This window comes from Aquila chrysaetos, chromosome 22 (assembly GCF_900496995.4).
Source record: "Aquila chrysaetos chrysaetos chromosome 22, bAquChr1.4, whole genome shotgun sequence".
Lineage (NCBI taxonomy): Eukaryota > Metazoa > Chordata > Aves > Accipitriformes > Accipitridae > Aquila > Aquila chrysaetos.
In genome coordinates, this window is record NC_044025.1 from 12,730,537 (window position 1) to 12,750,761 (window position 20,225).

At 40.7% G+C, this 20,225-nt stretch overlaps 1 protein-coding gene across 7 annotated transcripts in view; it reads left to right on the plus strand.

Annotated features, from left to right (window-relative positions):
* The window catches only part of EBF1 (EBF transcription factor 1), a 285,087-nt gene that overhangs the window by 197,461 nt on the left and 67,401 nt on the right, over positions 1-20,225 (plus strand). For 4 of the 7 annotated variants that reach the window (XM_029998140.1, XM_029998143.1, XM_029998141.1 and 1 more), the window contains exons 9-10: positions 10,710-10,840; positions 18,579-18,705. In XM_029998140.1, the coding sequence (XP_029854000.1) occupies positions 10,710-10,840; positions 18,579-18,705 (258 nt within the window). Of the gene's footprint in view, positions 1-10,706; positions 10,841-18,578; positions 18,706-20,225 lie in introns of all 7 variants that reach the window. The other 3 variants (XM_029998139.1, XM_029998142.1, XM_029998145.2) reach the window with 1 other exon arrangement.

Sequence of the window (20,225 nt, forward strand, 5' to 3'; positions counted from 1 at the left end):
TGTGTGGTAAACAGGCGCTTTCAGTCATGGTGCTAGACATAGGCTGAACATTCGTATTCCAATAGTGATAGGCAAACCTCCGAGAACAGATGGAGCAGAGTTCAGCACAAAGGTTTAATCCTATCAGGATGATTCCTGTATGGCCATCTGGATAATCCGGCGCACAAATTCAGTGCCTGTTAAAAATACAACGTAGGCCAAGATTAGCGTCACAGATTTTCCACTAGACTTGTTCATATTTGACTTTATGATTCTCAGACTCCAGAAAATTGCATTAGAGAGCAGCCTGTGATTTGTGAGAGAAATCAGACAACGAATAAGAACTCTTAGGGTACTTGAATTTCCCTTGAAGAAACTGGATTACAGGCACTCCCTGTCCCTGCCACAACTGCTTTGTGTTTCTATGCGGGTTGTTCTGTTTCTGAAAGATGATTACTGCGAGCTCTCTGTTGTGGGCAGACTTTCTCAATTCTGCTGAACAAAGAGACTTCAGCTAAAAATTAATTTAAGTTGGGGCTCTTGTTTTTATCAGGATGAAATAAATTCTTTGTTTGCTGTAGAATCCACCTCAGGTGAATTTATGATTGTTGCGCTATATAATATAGCAGGGGTTTTAACAGATTGGGGGGGGGTGGAGTTCCATTTTTTTTCTTTGTGATGGTGAAAGATTCCATAAAAGTTTAATTGATACTAATATTTAAATTAGGGGAGTGAGAATTTAGATTTAGATTGAACTCTATGTTTCATCTGGAGTAGTTTGTGTATCATTGACTAAATCTTGCCAGTGTGGCCATAATGTACCAGTGTACATCTGAACATCAAGACTCGCTGCTGGTGTGCTCGGGATGCTGAGCTTTTTATGCCTTGCAGGGGTGGGATGCTGTAGCTCATGAGCTTTTATCTAGTCCTGTGTTCTGACTCTAGACAGATTTGCTGTGAGAGATTTACAGTTTTGTTAAGGCCCTGATGGAAAATAAAAGAGAGAAAATGAGACCAAGGTGATGGTGAAACAAAACATGAATTTAGAAATAGCACCCACTTGTCCTTCTGTTAGGTTGGGATTCAGCAAAACAGTAAACTACAGGGTTAACATTAAGCAAATTACTAGTTCCATCCCATAAAATGCTCTGCTGGTTCAGGACCTGAGTTACCAGCACTGAAGGACCAGTCAGTTAAATTAAGTAGGTTTTGGGGTATGCGAGTTATGCAGTGTTGTTTGTTTTGACAGACTTTTAGGGTTGATTTCTATTATACATTTTGGGCTTCCATTCACAAGGTTGCCTTCATCCTCACCCAGAAATTGCATCAGTGCAGCTATTTTTAAACTTTAGTGAACTTAAACAGATGCAGTCTCCTTTCTGGACATGCTTATTGTTTTTAAAATAGTCATATTGGCTTAGCTGGGCTCTGTAACTTCATCAGCGGAAGTTAAATCAGTAGGAAGCCATTGAAATTGAAATAGGAGAGGCATATAGGATTTTTTCACTGTTTTACTAACAAAGCTTTTAAAATCCACATTCAGATAAAATGGTGCAATCCCATGCATATATCACACCTTAGTCCCCTACATGCTGTTGCCTTTGGCTTCCTGTCTTTTACGAACACTGTTCCTGCACCTTTGCAAGTGACCCCGTGGGATGGAGGAAGGAGTGAAGAACTGGAGGTGCAATAATTTTGGGGGCTCATAGTAAAGCATTTCTCTTGCCTGGGGGCAAAACGTGCCTGTGCATCCCTGAGGGAGGAGAGCGCACTGCAGCAGTTTGGTTTGGTGCTTGGGTCTGAGCAAGCTTGTCCTTGGGTCTAAGCAAACTTGTCCCCAGTTGTGAAGTGGGAAGCACTGCCAATATTTGGTAGGCCGTGCATGATATTCTTGGATGCGCTGTTTCTTCTCCTGATCCAGTGTGTGTATATCCTCTGTGCAACCGAGCTGCCCAAGATAACAGAGACCGTGTCAGTGCTGGAGCTGAGTAGCTGCATTGGTTTAGGCAGAGTGCTATGTTTGGCTGAGGCCACCCACAACAGTTTCTTCATGGCTGACTCAAAATGAAAATCTTCCAGCTTTGAGGCAAAAATAATGAATGCAAAAATTATAGCTTAAAATCTGCTTGAAATTTCCTTGAAATAATAAATCAGAACAGTGCGTCAAAAAATTTCACAATAAAATTGTTAGGCTTTTTGAAAAAGGGAGTGTGAGAGAGCACACACGCATATATATTTTTTTCAAGAAAATTATATATGTATTATTTACTTTTATATAAATATTCATGTTTGGGCTGAATCTGTATATTGAATTTAACCAAATTTTTAAGTGCTTTTGCACCATTGCATTTTTATTGGGGAATTTATTATTTGCCAAACAAACATGACAGAGCTCTCTTTTGGAGGTTAAGTTTTACCAGCTTGCCGTGAGATGCTAAGGACTCTTATTGTTTTATTAAGTTTTGGAAAGCAGGAGGTACCTACCAAAGTAAAAAACAAACAAGCAAAAAAAACCCCAGAACTTCCTTTGTGGTGTGTAAGAGTTTAAAAGAATGAACGAAAATGCGTATCTTGCAATCATATAGAGATACTTAGGTTATTATTTTCATGGAAATGTTTTAAGTAAAATACACAGCAGATTTTTTTGTAACACATCTCTTATTATTCAGGATTGCCTCCTTTTTCCATGCGATCATTTTTCAGGCAGTGATCAACAACCGAGAGCTTTGGAAATCATTAAGGAAAGAGAAACACAGAGGACTCCATGAAATGTAACTTTGCTAGCTGAGGCATCAGCAAGGATAAAAGAGAAACACTGGCTTAAGTATTGATTCTAGGTGGAATATTGTCCCAGATAATTTACATTTTCAATTCCCATTAATGGGAACTGAACATCCAAAATGTTAGGCGGAAAATCACAGCCAATACCTTTAAGTTCACTACTTGAAAACAGAAACAAAGGCAACCTTCCCTCCCTTCCCCCAACCTGGAGGGATTGCACGTCACGTATATTTTTGGTTCGGTGATTTCACCCAGTGCAGACGTCATGAAGAACCAGGAGGAGGTTGCCATTTTTGGCAGGGTGTTGTAATCTTTAAAGCTTGCAAATGGTAAGTCCGAAATATCAAGATGTTGTAAAGGAGGGAGCTGGGGAGGGGGAGCAGGGCATCACATCCTCGTGCCTGTGTTGCATAAAGCTGCGTGAGTTATCTCGTTGAGAGGGAAACCTCTGTTACCCTGTTTCCTGCACAGCAGCTGCTTATTGTCAGGAGAGAATAGGAGAGAGAGCAGGCTGCGATATGAAAAAGGAAAGCAGGAAGATCATCACTTTACTAAGATAAACAGCAAATGCATTGTTTAGCTTAAGAGTGCAGATTTAATGCTGCAGTACAATATGTAAAAACTCTGCCACATTCCTTTTCCCTCAAGTGTCTATGACTAACCCGTTGGGCTGGTCCTGTGGACTTTTCCCACCCAGGCTGGTTTGGTAAAGTTCAGTTGCTTTCAGTTGCTTGTGGTGGATACAGCTCCGGCAATGCCTCCACACACTAGATGGGAATGGTACCATTGCGTGGGCACGTGAACTTTCACCATGCTCAAAGTAGGTGAGCAGATGATGACAACGCCTGCTTCTCAGGAATGAGAATATTATTTCCGAAAAAACAAAACCAAAACAGCCCAAGTCAAGCCCCCCCCCCCCCCCAAATATTTGGTTCATTCTCTCAAACTGGAAAATTTTGGAAAAATGATAATTTTCAGTTCTGAAAAAACCCCACTCCCCCATGATAAAATCAATCTGTTAAAATGCTTAATGTGGAAAATCCACAATAAACAATGATGAACGGAATAGCCCTTCCCACCTGTATAACACCTATGTAAATCTATAATTCAGGAAGGGAAGAAAAAATGTTTTTCTCCCCTTTTAAAGAGAAACATACCTTGCCAAGCTAAAATTGTTGATCAAAAAGGCCTTGAGCATCCCAACAAGTGCTGCACACCTTCGGCTCCAGAGTGCCGTGGGAAAGGGATTTAGGCTCAGATCATTCCTGGGCACTGCCTTGCTCAGAGTCACAAACCGTGTGTGATTTCAACAGCTATGAGGTACCTGAGGAAAGATCTACACCAGATGATATAAAAATGCTGTAGAAATCCCAGAGTTAGCACTGAGTCGCTGCTACGTTTGACTCTCTGCAACACTGAGTAGACATAGCAGCTCAGTTCCTGAAATCGGTATGTCGGCATTAGTATGTGGGCTCTGCTGCTGCTAGTTCTCGTGTCAGGTTGGATGAGCTCTGCACTGCACAGGGTGGTCTACATGTAACCTAAGTATTTTTTGAAATGGGAAACCCCAGTTGCGTATATATTACATAGCTCTTGGCAGCTTTGCACAGAGCACTGCCCAACTATCCTAAAAAATCTGGTTCCTTATTCTGCAACTTCTTCAGCTGGGTTTTTAAGCACTTAAGTGGTTTGTTGAATCACAACTTCAGTAAGTCATGGTTTTGAGTCCTTAAAACCGATTTTCTTGATATGCTGAAAATCAGTAGTTTGGTGAAAGCATTTAACAGGTTGCAGGATCAGACCCATAAACTGTAGGTTAATCTGTGGCTCGTTTATATATTTAGCCTGGAATTAGGTTTTAGCCAAGAAAAAAAGGAAACTTAAATTAAACTCCAGATATTTTCAGTACTTTCTCTAAGATGAGACATAAATTCCCTGTTGCTCTGAATTCCCAGTTTGAACTGCCTTTATGCAACTCCCCTTGCGTGTCACAATACTCTTAAAGAGAAGAAAAAGAAAAGTACGTACCCCATCATTTAAACTCCTGTTGTGATGCAGCAACTGTTGTCAGAGCCTCATCTATGGAATAATGGAGGATGAAACCACACTTCATGAGAAAAACTGCAGGCGAGGTCATTCTTACAGTCACCAGCATAAACTGGATATTAATCATAGAGCAAACACATTTCAGAAGCTAAATAAGAGCAGTCCCAGAGCCCTGCTGATAGCTGTGCATCCCACTAATTCACCTCAGTGAACATTTACCTCTAAGCTCAATTAACCCTTATTCCAAGGCCACCCATAAACTTTGTAATATGAGATGTCCAGTGTGTGTTTGTGAGGGACTTGAATCGGTAGCTCATTGATTCTGTAAATTCAGTTGTTCAATGCTCCTGACGGTGTCTGGTATTTCTTCTGTCTTCAGGTGCTATCTGAGGCAGAGAGAGATTCTCAGGAGGCAGATGGATGGTGATGTGGGGGAGAGGGATTTCCTAGTGCAATTGACTGCACACAAAGTTAGTTGTTAAGCGTGTGCAAGAAGCTATGAGGAGACATTATTGCTGTTGTTTTGTTATTATTATTATTATTATTATTGTTATTAGTATTATTAGTACCATTATCATTCTCCCTTCCAAGCATCGTTCAGAGGCAAATTGGAAATGTGGTAATTAGGCCCTGACTGGTAGTGTAGTACTAGTGTCCTGAGCCAAAGTTCAACACCCTGAAATGAAATTTAAACCAATTAATCTGTTAGATTTTTATCGCTTGTCCGTGTTTTCTCAGCAATTCCCTCAGCACGCGGCCTTTGATCAACTCTCATACAAAAGCTAAAATGTGTGCCTGCTGCTAGCAAGATGGGGCTGACATTAACATGGCACTCATAAAACAATCAGAGCAGTGAAGCCCTCAAACAGACAGGGCATAGTAATATTTAATAAAAGCGCACACATAATCTTCAGAATTAGCATTTTGTGCCTTGCAGTACCTTTGGGAGAAGAGCTTTTATTTGTGGAGTGATCATTATTATAACAAAGAAGAGCTACCTAATAATTTCCACTTTAACTCTGCAATATGCCACGAGCATTTCTGAACCATTATGCTAAACTGTGGCGGGGTAATCATTTTATTGTCACAGTTTGAAGGAAGAAAAATCCCCTGTATATCAGTAGCTAGGGGAGTACGGGAACACAGGAACACACTGACACACACAGCACACGACGAAAAACTTTTCCTTTTTGCTACCTGTGTGCCAAAGTTGGTGCCTACCATCCTTTGTATGGAAGGTGATAAGATTTTAACAATGTGTATATTCTGAAAGAAGATGAAGATTTCAAAAAACATTGTTTCCCTTGAAAGTCATTAAGGTTTTTGCTCATAAATCCTTAAAATTTATTGATAGAGACCTTAGCTTTGAAGTCAGTGGCAAAATTCCCGTTGGCTTCAATAAATTTGGGATTGCAGTGCCTCTCTCTAACATCTATATCTGTTAACTCAAACCGCTGGAGCAGCACAATGAAACATGTCAGATGTTAGCACTGATTTGCCTTGATATTATGCAAAGAAGGAGAGCAGCTCATTACGACTTATAACCGTTAGGCCATTTCAGCAGGTGGAGGATATGGCCACATCACCTTCTGCAAGGAGCTGCAAGGTCCGTGCCTGCAGCTGGAGGGGTAATACTTAGTTTTTCCTCAGTCCAATGACTGTTCTGAGAACGTGCAGCAAATGTAATACACTCATGCCAGACTCTTAAAATCTTATCTGATTGTTAGGCTACCAAACTCTTTCAGTTTTGGTTGTAGTTGGCTGCCAGCTGTTCATTTAAAAAAACCCCTGTTTATATGTATAAGAATGTGTTATTATTCTTTTTCATTATCATTCTTCACTGGACTTAAAGTCCATTCATATTATCAAGCATGTACACTTCACTGCCTTTACTAGAACTGGTCTACAGTCCTTCACTGCATTTTTTTATCAGTGAAGTTTCAGACTTCAACTAAAATAAAATCTCTTTTTCTGCAGAAAAAACATAAATTTTTAATATTTGTTTCAAAACCACCATTTTAGAAATGATGCAGAAGGACATGTAAAGTGGTAATATTTTGAAACAAAATATTTTGGTTTTCTTGGAAATATTAAAAAGCGTTATAGTTAATTCCAGATAGAGATTCTGGAAGTTTGCATTCTGCAAAAAACTGTTCTGTACTTTGGTTTCTCTTGTGACCAAAACAAAATGTAGAAAAATCAAGGTCTCCAATGAAAAGATTATTCTGCCCAGCTCTGTTTTTCTGGGGTTGCACAGAAGTAAACACCTTCCAGACAGCTCTTTGAAGGTTGCCAAATGATTAACAAGAGAAATATGAAGAGCTCGAGGGCCTGAGTTGGCCAGACGTTTGTACCAGGGGCATAAATAGAGCTGAGGTCATTGCCTCGCCCCCTCCCAACATTACCTGCGGTGACGCTGGCAAACGGGACCCGATTCTTCCGTGCTCCCTCCTGGTGCTCCAAGGAAGGAGCCTGGAAAGGGCAAAGTTTTAGTAAGACCAATGTCCCAAACGACACTGGCTGTTGCAATATGTCATTGTATAAACATGTTTTATGCCTTCAAAAACAGGTAGCAGTCTGGATGCCTCCCTTGGCACGTCTCCTCGGGCTTCTTCGGGGTGCAGCCCTCCAGCGCAGCTTCCCTTGGGGGCAGCGCCTTTGTGCGGCCCTTCCAGTCTTTACAGACACTTGCATTTTAAGATAAGAGAAGCTCTGTGGGGAAAGTTGGGAAGTCCCACTGGTTTTTGTGACTGATCCCAAAGGAAAATAATGCTCTGAAGTCTTCCGGGAATGCACAGCGCTTTTGCTGCTTCTCGGGTAGTGCCTGCAAAGGGTACCAACCTGCCCTGCTTATTAAACCACCAAGTCCTGACTTTTCCTCCTCCTCAGAGATGTCCTGGGCTATTGCCAGCAGTTTCGGTGAGGCACTGATTCAGCACAATTGCTACATATTTAAATAAAATTACACGTGCGAGTGGTCGCATTGACTTTGCGTGCGAGAGTGTCCCAGTGAACAACCTACAGCCCAGTGCAGCACAAGGACCCGAGCGCCTGCTCAAAGTCCCCTTGGCTGCCATGGGACTTGGCATATATTTGATATTAAGCACATGCACGTGTAAAGTGTTAGAATCAAATACCTGAGGCAGCACAGACAGTGCAGCACCTTGCACTTCTGAGTGCAATGTAGGTACCGCAAAGAATATCACAAGATAAATAGCACAACCTTTAGTGGGGACCTGTAACTGCAGAACAGTATCTTGCATTCATTTTAAAGATGAATTGAATCTATAATTTTGAAGCCTGCATATGTTTTCTGTTAATGGCTTATGGTCTCAAACAGTTTTTATTCACTGGTATTTAGGAAAAAAATGTTGCTTGTAGTCTTTAAGAAAAGTAGCTCATTCTCTGACACATGGGAAACTGATTATCTTTGGGTTTTATTGGGGGGGGGAGGGATGTCCACAATCGACTGGAAATACTGGAAAGGGTGTAATTTGGAAGTGATTTTAATATTTATTTATGAAAAAGTTCAATTCCGTGAAAGGGCTAGATGGCATTTTGAAAAGCTGCTTTCACTGTAAATCCATTGCTGTGAGCTCAGCTGAAAGGAAAGCATTTGGTTTTGGACTTTGCAATGGTTTTTATGCAGTTTTATGCAAGTAACTTGAATCCAAATTAAACATACTGAAGTTACTTCTGTGTGCGCGCTACATTTTCGTGACGGTAATGTTAGGATGTTTCTTTTGTTAGCTCATGTAAAAGTTAATGGCTGTGCTCTGCCAAGTTTGGAGTAGGGTAATGATTTTTTTCTGCCTGCGTGTGTTTGTGTTTTTCGCTGGAGCTGGCATCCCCATCAGCTTAAGTAGTGGAAAAGTTTGTGCCTGACACTTACAACCTTTTGTAGGTAGGGACAGGGTCTGTTTGCTCCCCATGCATGTGTTCCATCACTGGTGGTGCGAGTCTGTAGCAGTGCCCACAGAAACACTCACTGCTAAGGGTGACTCAACAGCTCCCTTCCCAGCTCCCTTCCCAGCTCCCTTCCCAGCTCCCTCCCGCTTCCCAGCTCCACACCGGCCCGCCCTGCCCAGGGGCTGGGAGGAAGGAGCTTCTTACCAGCCTCACCACTCTTGCAATTAGCTCCAACCCACCAGAACTTCACTAAATAAAGATGCACAGGGCCTCTTTAGCACTTTATGTCTGGAGCATTTTAAAGTAGGCTTCTGTGAATGAATTAATTTACTGTTCTTACAATTAGAAGAATGTAGGGCAGGGGCTGTGCCACTACACAGCCACATTAAAGCATTCACGGGTGCAAGAGTGTTGTCCTGCATGGTGCTAACACGTGGCAGGCTTTCACACCCCTGTCTTCCTAGTAGATCCTGACCTGATGGAGCGCCTGAGGGCTCTCCCTTGAATGCCTCATCAAATACTCAAAGTTACAGACCAAATTAACAGCTCAGCCAGCCTTTCAACCAAGTAGCAATTCAGAGGCAAATGCCAGCAACCCTGAAAGAAGAGCTACATATGCAGATACATATATATACAGATATATATAGATATATATATATATATGCAGCTAATGAAGTCCTGCTGATTGACATTGCAGAATCAGTGTGGGCAATAGCAGCCCTTCCTGTGTTTTCAGTGGAGCCAGCCTCTTCTCTCTGCTGAGGACCGGATTCATATCTAAAGGAAGGAATCTTTCTTTTCAACATTGAGGTTGATTGGTGGAGTTTTGCTCCTCCTTAAGGAATCTGTTTTTCACGGCTAATGAAATTGTTGAGGTACCCACTTTACTTAAAATGTTATCTAATGGTATGGTGTCATATTTTCACCTCATGCTGTATTAAGCAAGGAGAAGTTGGTGGCATTTGGGATGGAGTTGCTTCTTTTCATCAACCTATATGACCACCCTGAGACTCCACAGCTGAGAGTCACCCAAGGCTTTTTGTCTTATTCAGGTTATTTTTACAGTAATGTTATTCCTGTTGCTTCAGCACAGTTAAATTCTGATGTACACCAGTACTGCAGAGAAGGAGAATCAGTATGTGGATGTTTATATTGCCCTATCCCACCAATATATATAAGTTGGGCATGCTTCTGCTTAGATAGTCTTAAACCAGAAGATCTTACACCAAGATTTGAGCTTACTACTTTGAGCAGTGCTTGAGTTTTCAACATCCTCTCAGGAGGCACTTAGTACATATGATGCCAAGAAAGTGGCTAGTGAAAGTGGCGACAGACTCTATGAATATGGCAGAATGCAGTGCACACACTTCTGAATTATCCGGTAGATGCAATGTAACTGGAATGACTACATGACAGGGTTGTAGGTTTTGGGTTTGGTTTTTTTTTTTGTAGTAGCCAAAGCATTAAGCAGGGCAGGGTGGTTTAATGCTAGAACAACCTGGATCTGATTGCAGAATAATTAAAGAAATGCTGAGGTTACACCCTTTTTTATTTAGCCAATATTTCCCACAATATTTGCAGGAGTTTACTTGATGAATTTAGGTTATGATGGATCATAAAGCAAGCTCACTGGAGATTGTTTTATTAACTCAGGTATTGTACATTTCATATAGAATAAAGATAGGGTTTTATTCTGATTTCCAATTGGTCTCTGCCCATCATGCTGTGATTTTTTTTGTTAAAGTAGGCCTAAAAAAGTTAATTTTTTTAATGCAGATAACAAAACCAAACAGAAATTAATTGAGAAAAAATGCTTCCAAAGATATAGGTTGAGGTCATGCACATGTACTAGAAAGATCGTGATTGCTGAAATCTTTGTGTTAGTAAGGGGGGAAATGAAAGCTCCTTTTATTTTATTTTTCTCAAGTCTTCTATCATTAAAATCTGGTTCTAACAGCAGAATACTTCTCTTTTTCATGTGTGTTGAAAAGCAGCTACACCATGTATCAAAGCCATCAGTCCAAGTGAAGGATGGACTACAGGAGGTGCCACTGTCATCATCATAGGAGACAATTTCTTTGATGGGTTACAGGTCATATTCGGCACCATGCTGGTTTGGAGTGAGGTAGGTGTTGTCTGAACGGTAATGTCTAATAGCTTTGTCTAGCTTATAGCTAGTCTGTCCTTTTTCTATGCCACATGCTAAATCAGCAACAAATGTTGAGATAAGAATCCTTTCCTCATTCAGTTTTATGAAAATAATTAGTCAAATTTACCTGTGGCAGAAATCCATTATAGCCAGGGGATTTGCATCTCCGCTCACTAGCCCAGAATTTAGCTCAGTGCCTTTTATTCCAAGAAAAGGGACGGATAAATGCCTGTGTGAATAATTCTGCATTTAGCACTACAATAGCTAAGGGCCCACAGGAAACAGACGTTTAGGTGATCCTGTTTTCCAGGGAAACGGGCTGCTTGTAGCTGCAGCTCAGTGAGGTGGAGACTGCACATCCTTAAAGTGTAGGCGCTTGGTGTAAGTACCATCTGCATGATAGCAACCACATACACAGTATTGTATCCACAGTGGAAAATACAGACTCGTCATACCTAGCGGGGGCCTCTGTAGTTTCACAGTAACCCTTTTTTGGTTTCTTATCCATTTTTTGCTCTTGCTGTTCCTCCCAGTTTCTTAAATCGTCCTGGCACATATTCCCCAAAAGTCCGTGGAAAGTTAAAACCCAGGCAGCATCACCCGAATGGCCACTTCCAGTGTGCAGGGCCATAGAAGTCAGGGCAGAGCTCCCACTGGCTTCACTGGCACGGGAAGGCAGCTCCAAGGAGAGGTTTACATTTTGCATTTATGACTTTTCAAAAGCATTTTGGAGGTTTTATAAAAAATTGTTATTTTCATTACTTTAATGCTGAAATATACACACTAACAGACAACCCAGTATCTCTGAAATAGCTATACAATGCTTACCCAGTGATGTAAGGATCTTCTGATGCTTTGCCTTATATCCTATAAATATTAAATCACCATTATAGCTTAATTCACATCCAGCACATTCCCCCTACTGATTCCATTGCACATATGGCAGCATTTTTTCCATATGAAGAGTATCCTCTAATGTCCTTCATGGGCTCCACTATTCTCTCTCCCTCTCTCTCATCCTTCCACTTGAGGACAAGTGTGGATGAAAGGGCATTCCAGAAAAGGAGATATATTAAATAAGCCCTATTCTGAAGCCCTTATGTGATCATGAAAGTGCCCCCTGGGTCCGGTGTAAGCATTTTGTGTGTTAGGATTGAAGCCATTATGGCTACAGACATTTAACAGGGAAAGGTGAAGAGGCTGGGAGGAAAGTGCTCTGATTTTGGTACTGCAGAATTGGATCTTTCATTATAAAGCTTGATTCTATTTATTAGTGGAAGCCATTAATTGGCAATTTCTAATCTCAGGAGAGTGAGTGCTGGTCAAAACGTTGTTGCTGGTGGTTGCAAGGCCTTGTCATAAAATTAATAATGTTAGAGGGGGTCCAGACCAAAGTCAGTCTGTTTGTTGTGAATGCTATAACGGGCTGCAAGTTGGCTTTGACTGAAGACTGTTTCACTGACTCTCCCTTACAGAATTGCTTCTCAGTTGCATAACCTCTGAGAGGAATAGAAAATCCTACAGGGGAAAAGAAATGATTTCTAAAAGAAGCAGACAGACATGATAAACAAGTGCAGAAATGCATGAACTGTCTGAGTGATCCCTAAATAATAGTTATCTATAAATAATTCAAATTATACGTACTAGCCACATATGAAGTACAAAATAAGTTCTTTCATTTGCCTTCCCATTTCTAAAAATGTCTAGTGCATTTTCAGTACCCAGGAAGAATATTTTTGTTTTACTTTAATAGAGTGTCGAATTGAACTGTCGATCTTCAAACCTGGAGCAGGTTCACCCTGAGTTGCCAGTCAGGCCCAGTTTTGAGCAAACCTGGCCAGGTTATGTTGCCATTGAATTAAAGAAGAATTTTCAAGTTCATCCTGTTGCTTCATGGATCCAAAGAAAACATGATTTTAACTGAGCTGTAGAAAATCCAAAACAACTAGATAGGTGGAAGCTAAAGAAAAAGAGTGAGTCTTCCAGAGCATTTTCACATGGATTTTTCTAGCTTCACTTTCAGTTGCAATTGCAGGTGGTTTGGGTGATGAAGTCTAATATTTAAATTAAGCATCATTTTGCCACAGACTTTGCATGGGACCTTGGGCAAATCACATAATCTGCTTAAAGTTCAATTCCCTTTCTCTAACATAGTAATAAGATTAGTCACCTTCTTTGGAGAGGTGCTGTGAAGATAATTATCGTAAAGGTCCTATATTACTCAGATTTTATTACGGCAAAATCCATGTAAGTACCTGAGATGCATGGATATTTAAAATATAAATCCTACCATAGTTCAGAAGCAAAGTTAAAAGCCAAAAATAAAATTTGTTCATTTTAAGGGTGAATTTGTTGCTGTCAAGCAACATATGTTATAAATAATTTGAAATGTAAATAATATATTTTTAATTTATTTTACATGTATTCAAGTTTTGTAATTGAAATATTTATATGCTTGAAATGGAGTTGACTGTGTTAAAAAAGGAGGTTTAAAATGGTTTCTGAAACACATATTTATTATTTAAACATATATTTTAGCTGTAAACACTCTAACATAATTACAACCTTTCTCAGCCAGGGAGAACTAAATAAAAACTTAATTTGTCACATTAATTTTCTGCAGAAATGCAGATACCCTAAGCCAGTAGGTTCAATTAATCCTTAACTCCCATATTACTTTATAAAAATGACTTTAAAAGCCCTTGATATTTTTAGAATACAGCAAAATGGGCCATCTAATGCCTTTTTTTTCAAGGGACTTTCATAACCGACAAACAAATGGCATTGGTATATCGTGTGCACATGCTGAATCTGGACAGACAACTCGCAGCAAATAGTCTGTTTGCCAGATAGACTCTGCCTTTCTGTTCGTCCCGTCCACAAACAGACGGAGTTGTTATTTGCAGGTTTTTACCCAGCGTTCTGTGTCTGTGTGTTGTTGCAAATATTCAAAATCTGGGCTGCTGATAAAAATCCTCTGTTGTTTCTCTCTCTTATTGGGGGGGCTGAAACTCTGAGAGTCGAGTTTCAGGGCAAATACACGATTGTGAGGACAAAATTAGTTTCTTATAAATATTCCACAGTATTTGCTTAAAAAGAACTATTTCTTCAAACATTTTCCTGCCAAGAACATTCCTCCAGCTGTACAGAGTCAGCTGGAAACAACTTCTTTTTCTTTTCTATTAAGAAAAGATGAAGCACTGAAATATCAGTTCTTTTACCTTTGTACACCACAAAAACAGAGGATGACTTTTTGATTTAGCTTTTTTTTGTTGGTTTTTTTTTTTTGTTGTTGTTGTTGTTTTTTTTTTTTTTTAATGCTGCTGAATCAAATTCTGTGACAGTTTTTTATTTTGCTTTTCATGTTTATTATTGATTTTGGAAGTCTCTGTTTTTTGGTGCTTATTTTGGAGGACTGACTCATTTTTAAAAAATGAGTAGGCACCTTCTTTTTGAAAGCCAAGGCTTATTAAGCAGCATTTGGATGCCCAGAATTGAGGCATACAAAGTCACTGGTCATTTTTAAAAATATAGGTGTCTTAAGGCTCCTGTTCTCACTGAAAGCTGTCATTACCTTCAGTTGGTAGGATTTTTCTTCATTCCTGTCCTAAGGGTCCTCTTCATACAGAGTCCAAGTTAAATTTATGACTGATTGTCACCATTTCCCTAACCACAAACCAGAGCTCAAGCATGCAAAAATAAACTAGTGACTCAGATTAATGACATCTCCTTATAAAATGTCACTTTAAAAAAAAGAAAGTAACCTGGCACTCTGAAGAGTGTGAAATGATGCTGTATCACACAAGAATGTCTAGAATATATTAGCAAACCACAGAAAGAGGCTTGTTACACACTCAACCCAAATGTGTTTTGGATTTTGAAGGACATGCACCTCCCTCCATTCTGAAGGTCTCTAACTCAGGTTTTAATGCAATCCACAGCATGTCCCAACTGACATGTAAGAGTTTATATCAAACAGCTAGTGCAGTTGCCAAGTATCAGACCAATTCACTTGAAAATCCCTTGGGAGAAAGCATCCAGTTACTAGTCCAGCTCCAGATCTCAATTAGCCAAATGCTGGAATGGAAGAGGAAGCTGGATCTGGGATTTTGGCTGGTGGGTTCATCTCCAAATCACAGGTTAATGCCTTGCTCGAGACTTACGTTTAAAGTATGTGTTCAGAAATGTATGTAACTCATATTTACAAATTCTAGTTCTTGACATGTCATTGCTGCGGTTGTTACAATGTCTGTTAATGCACCAAGAGTTCCCACCTGAGATCAGAACATAGAAATGGCCATTTGGGGTCAGACATGGAGGTCCGTCTAGCTCAGTATCTTGTGTTTGGTGCGGGGCAATGACAGATGCCTATAAAAACAACACGGTGAGCATGTAGTGATGCTTCCCCAGAACACTCTACCAGCCTCCACCAGTTTGGGGCTCAGAGGCTTCCACAAGTAGTGTCTTTACTTTTAATATCCCTTGCTGCTAATAGCTCACCTTTTCCAGATGCCTTATGTGCAAGTATGAGACAGACTGTGCCTTGAAGAAGGTACAGGCCATGTCAGTGTGAGAGGAGAAAATATGCTAGGAAAAAGTGGAGTGGATTCCCAAGGTCAGGCCACAGGTTGACAGTGTAGACAGGAAAACATCCCATAATCCTGGAGTTATTGAAATCACGGGCAGATTTGCTCTTGCCGTGGGTGGGCCTGGAGTACCCTGACTTGTGCAGCATCCGTTGGGTCATTCGGCTTGCAAAACGGAATTAGGGCAATTTGGAAAGCTGGTGCCGGTCCATAATGCAGATCCTGGCAGTACTAGGGAATCAGAATTTGAGACCAAAGGTGAGGTTCAGAGGGCAGGTTTTGGAGTGCGGTGACATTGTTTGTCCCTTGAAGATAATTTCTTGATATGACAGCAATATAGGGGACTACTGGTATGTAACTGAGCTAGCCAGTTCCTTTCTGTGTGCCTGAGATCTGAAGGCTGACCCAGAACAAAGGTCCCTATAGCTCAGCGCTGTACCCCTGACAGTGGTCAGTGGCGGATGCTAAGGAGAAAAAGCAAAAGGAAAAGGCACATGTATTCTCCTGGTATACCTCCCAAGCTTTAGTTCTAGAGAAGAGAGGAGTAAAATATATCCTGAGTATCCTAAACCATAGGACTTCAGACATAATGTTCACCCTTGGGGAATGTGTGGGCGACATTATTGTATATTTGTGGTTTTAAACACAGTTAAACTTATTTACTTCAGAGCACAAAGGAAAACCAAACTGTTTGTGGAGAACAAACCAGGAAACTTGCTTAACTCTCCCCAGCTCTCTGTAACAATGGACCATAAATAGGTCAGACATTTCTTGGGAACCAGGGAAGATGAGTATTGGAAAATGCCACAAATTATGTTTAAAGAACATTAAAGTGGTGACAGACCAGTAAATGCTGGGAAATTCAAAGATACAACCAGAAGCTGCCTGTATAGCTCATGCCAGAATGGGGGTGAGGGGTGCAAGGCACATGCTGACGTAGTAAGACTAACATGTTAACCTTTACTATTAAAATGCTTGGCTATTTTTACAAATATTTTCCCCCTAAAAATGTCATGAAACTTCTCTCATCTTGCCAGTTCACCCGGTTAACTAGAACCACTTGAGGATGGGATTTATCTCAGCTATGTTTGGCTGTCTACAGTTTAGCATCGAGTCTAAACTTGTCATCTCGACTCATTGGAGAAAGGTAGATGTTTCCAGAGAGCAGCCTCATCCCAACATGAGAGGTGTCTAAAGCACTGGAAATAAATTGCTATTTGGCAGTGCTTTCTGCCTCCGCTGACTGTTGAGGGCATGTAGAGAATTGGCCTAGTTGGCTTCGGTCAGCCCAATTGTAAAACAACTCAATTTAAGTAAAAGCAATCCTTGGAAGTTTGGTTTTTTGTTTTGTTTTTTTTGTTTGGGTGTTTTGGTTTTTTTTTTTTAACCCAGTTGATAGAGTGAGTAATTTAGAAAAAAGGCAGGTTTCTTTTAAAAATAAGTAAGTTTCTAAATCACATGATTTCAAAGCAGAACCTGAAAACATATTCTTTGGAGCTCACAAACAAGAAGGCATCAATTTCTACATGATCATTTCTAAAATGACATATGACTTATGACTTCTGAGGATCTGAATAACTTTTGAAGCATTTGATGCTGGTAGTTTTGGTTTTAATCTTCAACTTGACTTAATTTTAATTTTCTTATTGTAAATATGGAGAACTTCCTACTGTGTATACCATTTCCCTCAGTAACACAGATGGCTCTCAGACAGACATTACTCTCCTTCTGTGCTTTTTTAGTCCTGTGCCCTAAACAAAGAACTGGTTAAAAGTCTGATTTTTTGGTAGGGCCTTACTACATTTTGAAATATTTGGTTCCTAGTAAAAATAAGAATAAAATCAGCTTTTTATTAAAAAAAGAAGCAAAACCCCTATTGAAATGTATTCCCTAATCCAGGACACGATTCAACCAACAGCACAGAGCAGTTCACTGTCCGTATAGGGTGCCCATGGCTTTGCTCACTGTCAAAGCTGGTTATGGTCTTGGTCTTGTTTGCCTTTCTAGAAGTGTGTTAGTGTGCCACGGTCAGTTAGAGAAGGATTATGCACGTGCCAGAGCTGTATCTTGGTTGCTGGACACAATCATGTCACCTTTTCTATGTACCTCTTTTTACTCTTCTTGTCTGAGGGAGCATAATGAGTGAGAAGAGGATGTTTCAGTGATGGGGAGGACAATGCTGTTGTTTCTGAGTGCAACAGAGATTTAAGTTAACCTGCCATAAATTAGTGAACTCCTAGATGGCTCTAATATTAATTTTGGGGACTGTGTTTTAAATCCTATCCAGAATCCTGAAAGAGCAAAAATGGTCTAGAGCCTGGAAAGTGCAGCACTGACCCACCTCAATCTTTTGTGTTAATATCCCCAGGCCCATTAGCAAGAAAGTTAAGTTTGTCTACTTATTACTGTGCAAATCCACATCTGCAGGAGCACTCTCAGATGTGTGTCAGTCATTGCAGTGAAGGCAGACTGGAAGTGATGGTTAGATGGTTCTATTTGGTATATCTCTTTTGAGTGCTCTGATCATGTGCAAGGAAAGATCTGGCATCCTTCAGAAGCCAAACTTTGCATTTCTGCAGTAATCAGTCATACCTCCACAAAATGAATAGAAAATTAAAACAGCAGCACATGGTGCTTTTGCAGCGTACAGATGTCAGCTGGGGACCGGCGCATTTAAAAGCCTGCCTGGGCTTGTGCTGTGCAGTGAATCTCAGCCTGGGCTTGCGCTGTGCTGTGTTCACACATGTAACTGAGTATCATTTATCAATCAGATTTGTTGGACACTGTCGTGACCCCAGCGTTCACCTCAGCAAACATAGGCATCCTGCTGCTGTAAGCTAAAGTTATTGCATTAAACCAGGGCTCATGCTTGTACTAGCAAGCAAGTGCCTGCCATGTATGAAAACAGAAATAATGTTGTTACGGCTGAGAGGGAGAATGCTTGTAAATATTGTAGTCACTGGCTTTTGTGTGGGTTACATCAAGATTGTATTCAAACATTGACAAGTTAATTACATGTTTCAAAGCTTGTTTACTGTGATCTGAGAGGAAAGTGTTACTAAAGAAGTGTTCAGCATCTAACAGTGCTTTTTTTCCCTTTCTTCTCCCTTCTCAATGTTTTCCTCTAGCTGATTACTCCTCATGCTATCCGCGTACAGACGCCTCCCCGACATATCCCAGGGGTTGTAGAAGTCACATTGTCCTACAAGTCTAAGCAGTTTTGCAAGGGAACGCCTGGAAGATTCATTTACACAGGTAAGGATGCTTTAGTACTAGATATAATGTGGAGAAATAGGGCAGGCAATATATCACACTTGCTAGGGCTTCTGCTTTCGTTGTTAAAAGCTGTACTGTATTTTATTATTTTGGCTGAGCACATCATTGAAGGTACCAATTTAAGGTTGGATTTCAGAAATGGATGACCGTAGAGATGACTCTGAAAACATACCAGTGTGGGATTTTTGGTTGATTGTTTGTCCTCGCAATGGGACATCTCTTTACCCAGGAGTGGGGAGGAAGGAGAGAAACAGATACTCCAGTGCTTAAACAAACAGAGGAAGAGTGCAAGCATAAAGAGTCAGACATTCTAGTGCAATTAGGAACCTACCTTCCAAGAAGCGTCTTGCTAAATATCTCCATCTCATGTTGTCCTGCAAGTGTTGCAAGTGTTCAAGGCAGCAGCCTGTGTGCCTGCCCATCTCACCGTAACATACTTGTCTCTGACTTCCAGGGAGGCTAAGTAGCTTTCACCCCAGCCGATGCTGCGGACATAGTGACTTGCAATGTGTTTTGGGGTGGCATCCCACACTGAGAGCACTAAGTTGAGTGGCTTGGACTGAAGAATTATTAACAAAAAACCACGCTAGGACGTTGCAGGTGCCGGCAATGTTAAACCACTCTCAGCAGTGACAAGAATGGCCTGGGAAATAAATCAAATAGCAGCCTAACTTTTTAAAAAGAATGTGTGTCATTGATTCCTTGCAAGGTATGCATGCTACAAGAATTAATGGCTTGGTCCAGGTTTTGATGTGCTTGCCCGTTTATGCGCTTGTTGTTCAACATATGCAGAGAGGACTACTTCTGTAACTGTTTGCCGGAACTGTGGTTCAGCACAATCCAGTACAATTCCTTTCCCCATTCTTGATTTCCCCCAAAACTTTAAGCATAAGATATATCAGAAATACTTGTGGCTATGAGGCATTCTTAATTACACTGGGCGCATATGTTGCTCCAACTGTGAATGTACACACAGGGGCTCGAGACAGAGGAGACTTCTGTGTTCCAGTTGGGTGGCAAAGCTCTCATTTGATTTTTCTTAACACTGAACAAGTTGAACAAAGGTGCCTTATAAAGCTTTGTCGTCTTTTTCAAATACCCTCTCCCCCGGTTGGGATTATGCACTGGGTTTCTTTAAACTGGGTCTTAAAGTGTTCATGTATCACCTTGCTGGCTGAGCAGCAGGCACTTGTGGAGGCTGTGTGTACTTGTTGTGAGCATTATGATTTCAACAATGTGTGGGAAACTCATATATTGGACAATAATGCACCATATCAAAAAAGTTGTTTAGGGTTTGAATGTGTTGGAACAAAAGAAAAAGCAAAGGGTCAAGCTGCCAGCTGGTGCAAATTTCCAGTGTATACCACATGAAAGTGTCAGCCAGAGCTTTGGACAGTTTGACCAGGAATCCTTTCCCTTCTCACTTTCTCACTCACAATAAGTTGTGCTTGTCCTGCTTGTTGTCAAGGCACTGGGGTGGCTGCATCTTGGGCTGGTGA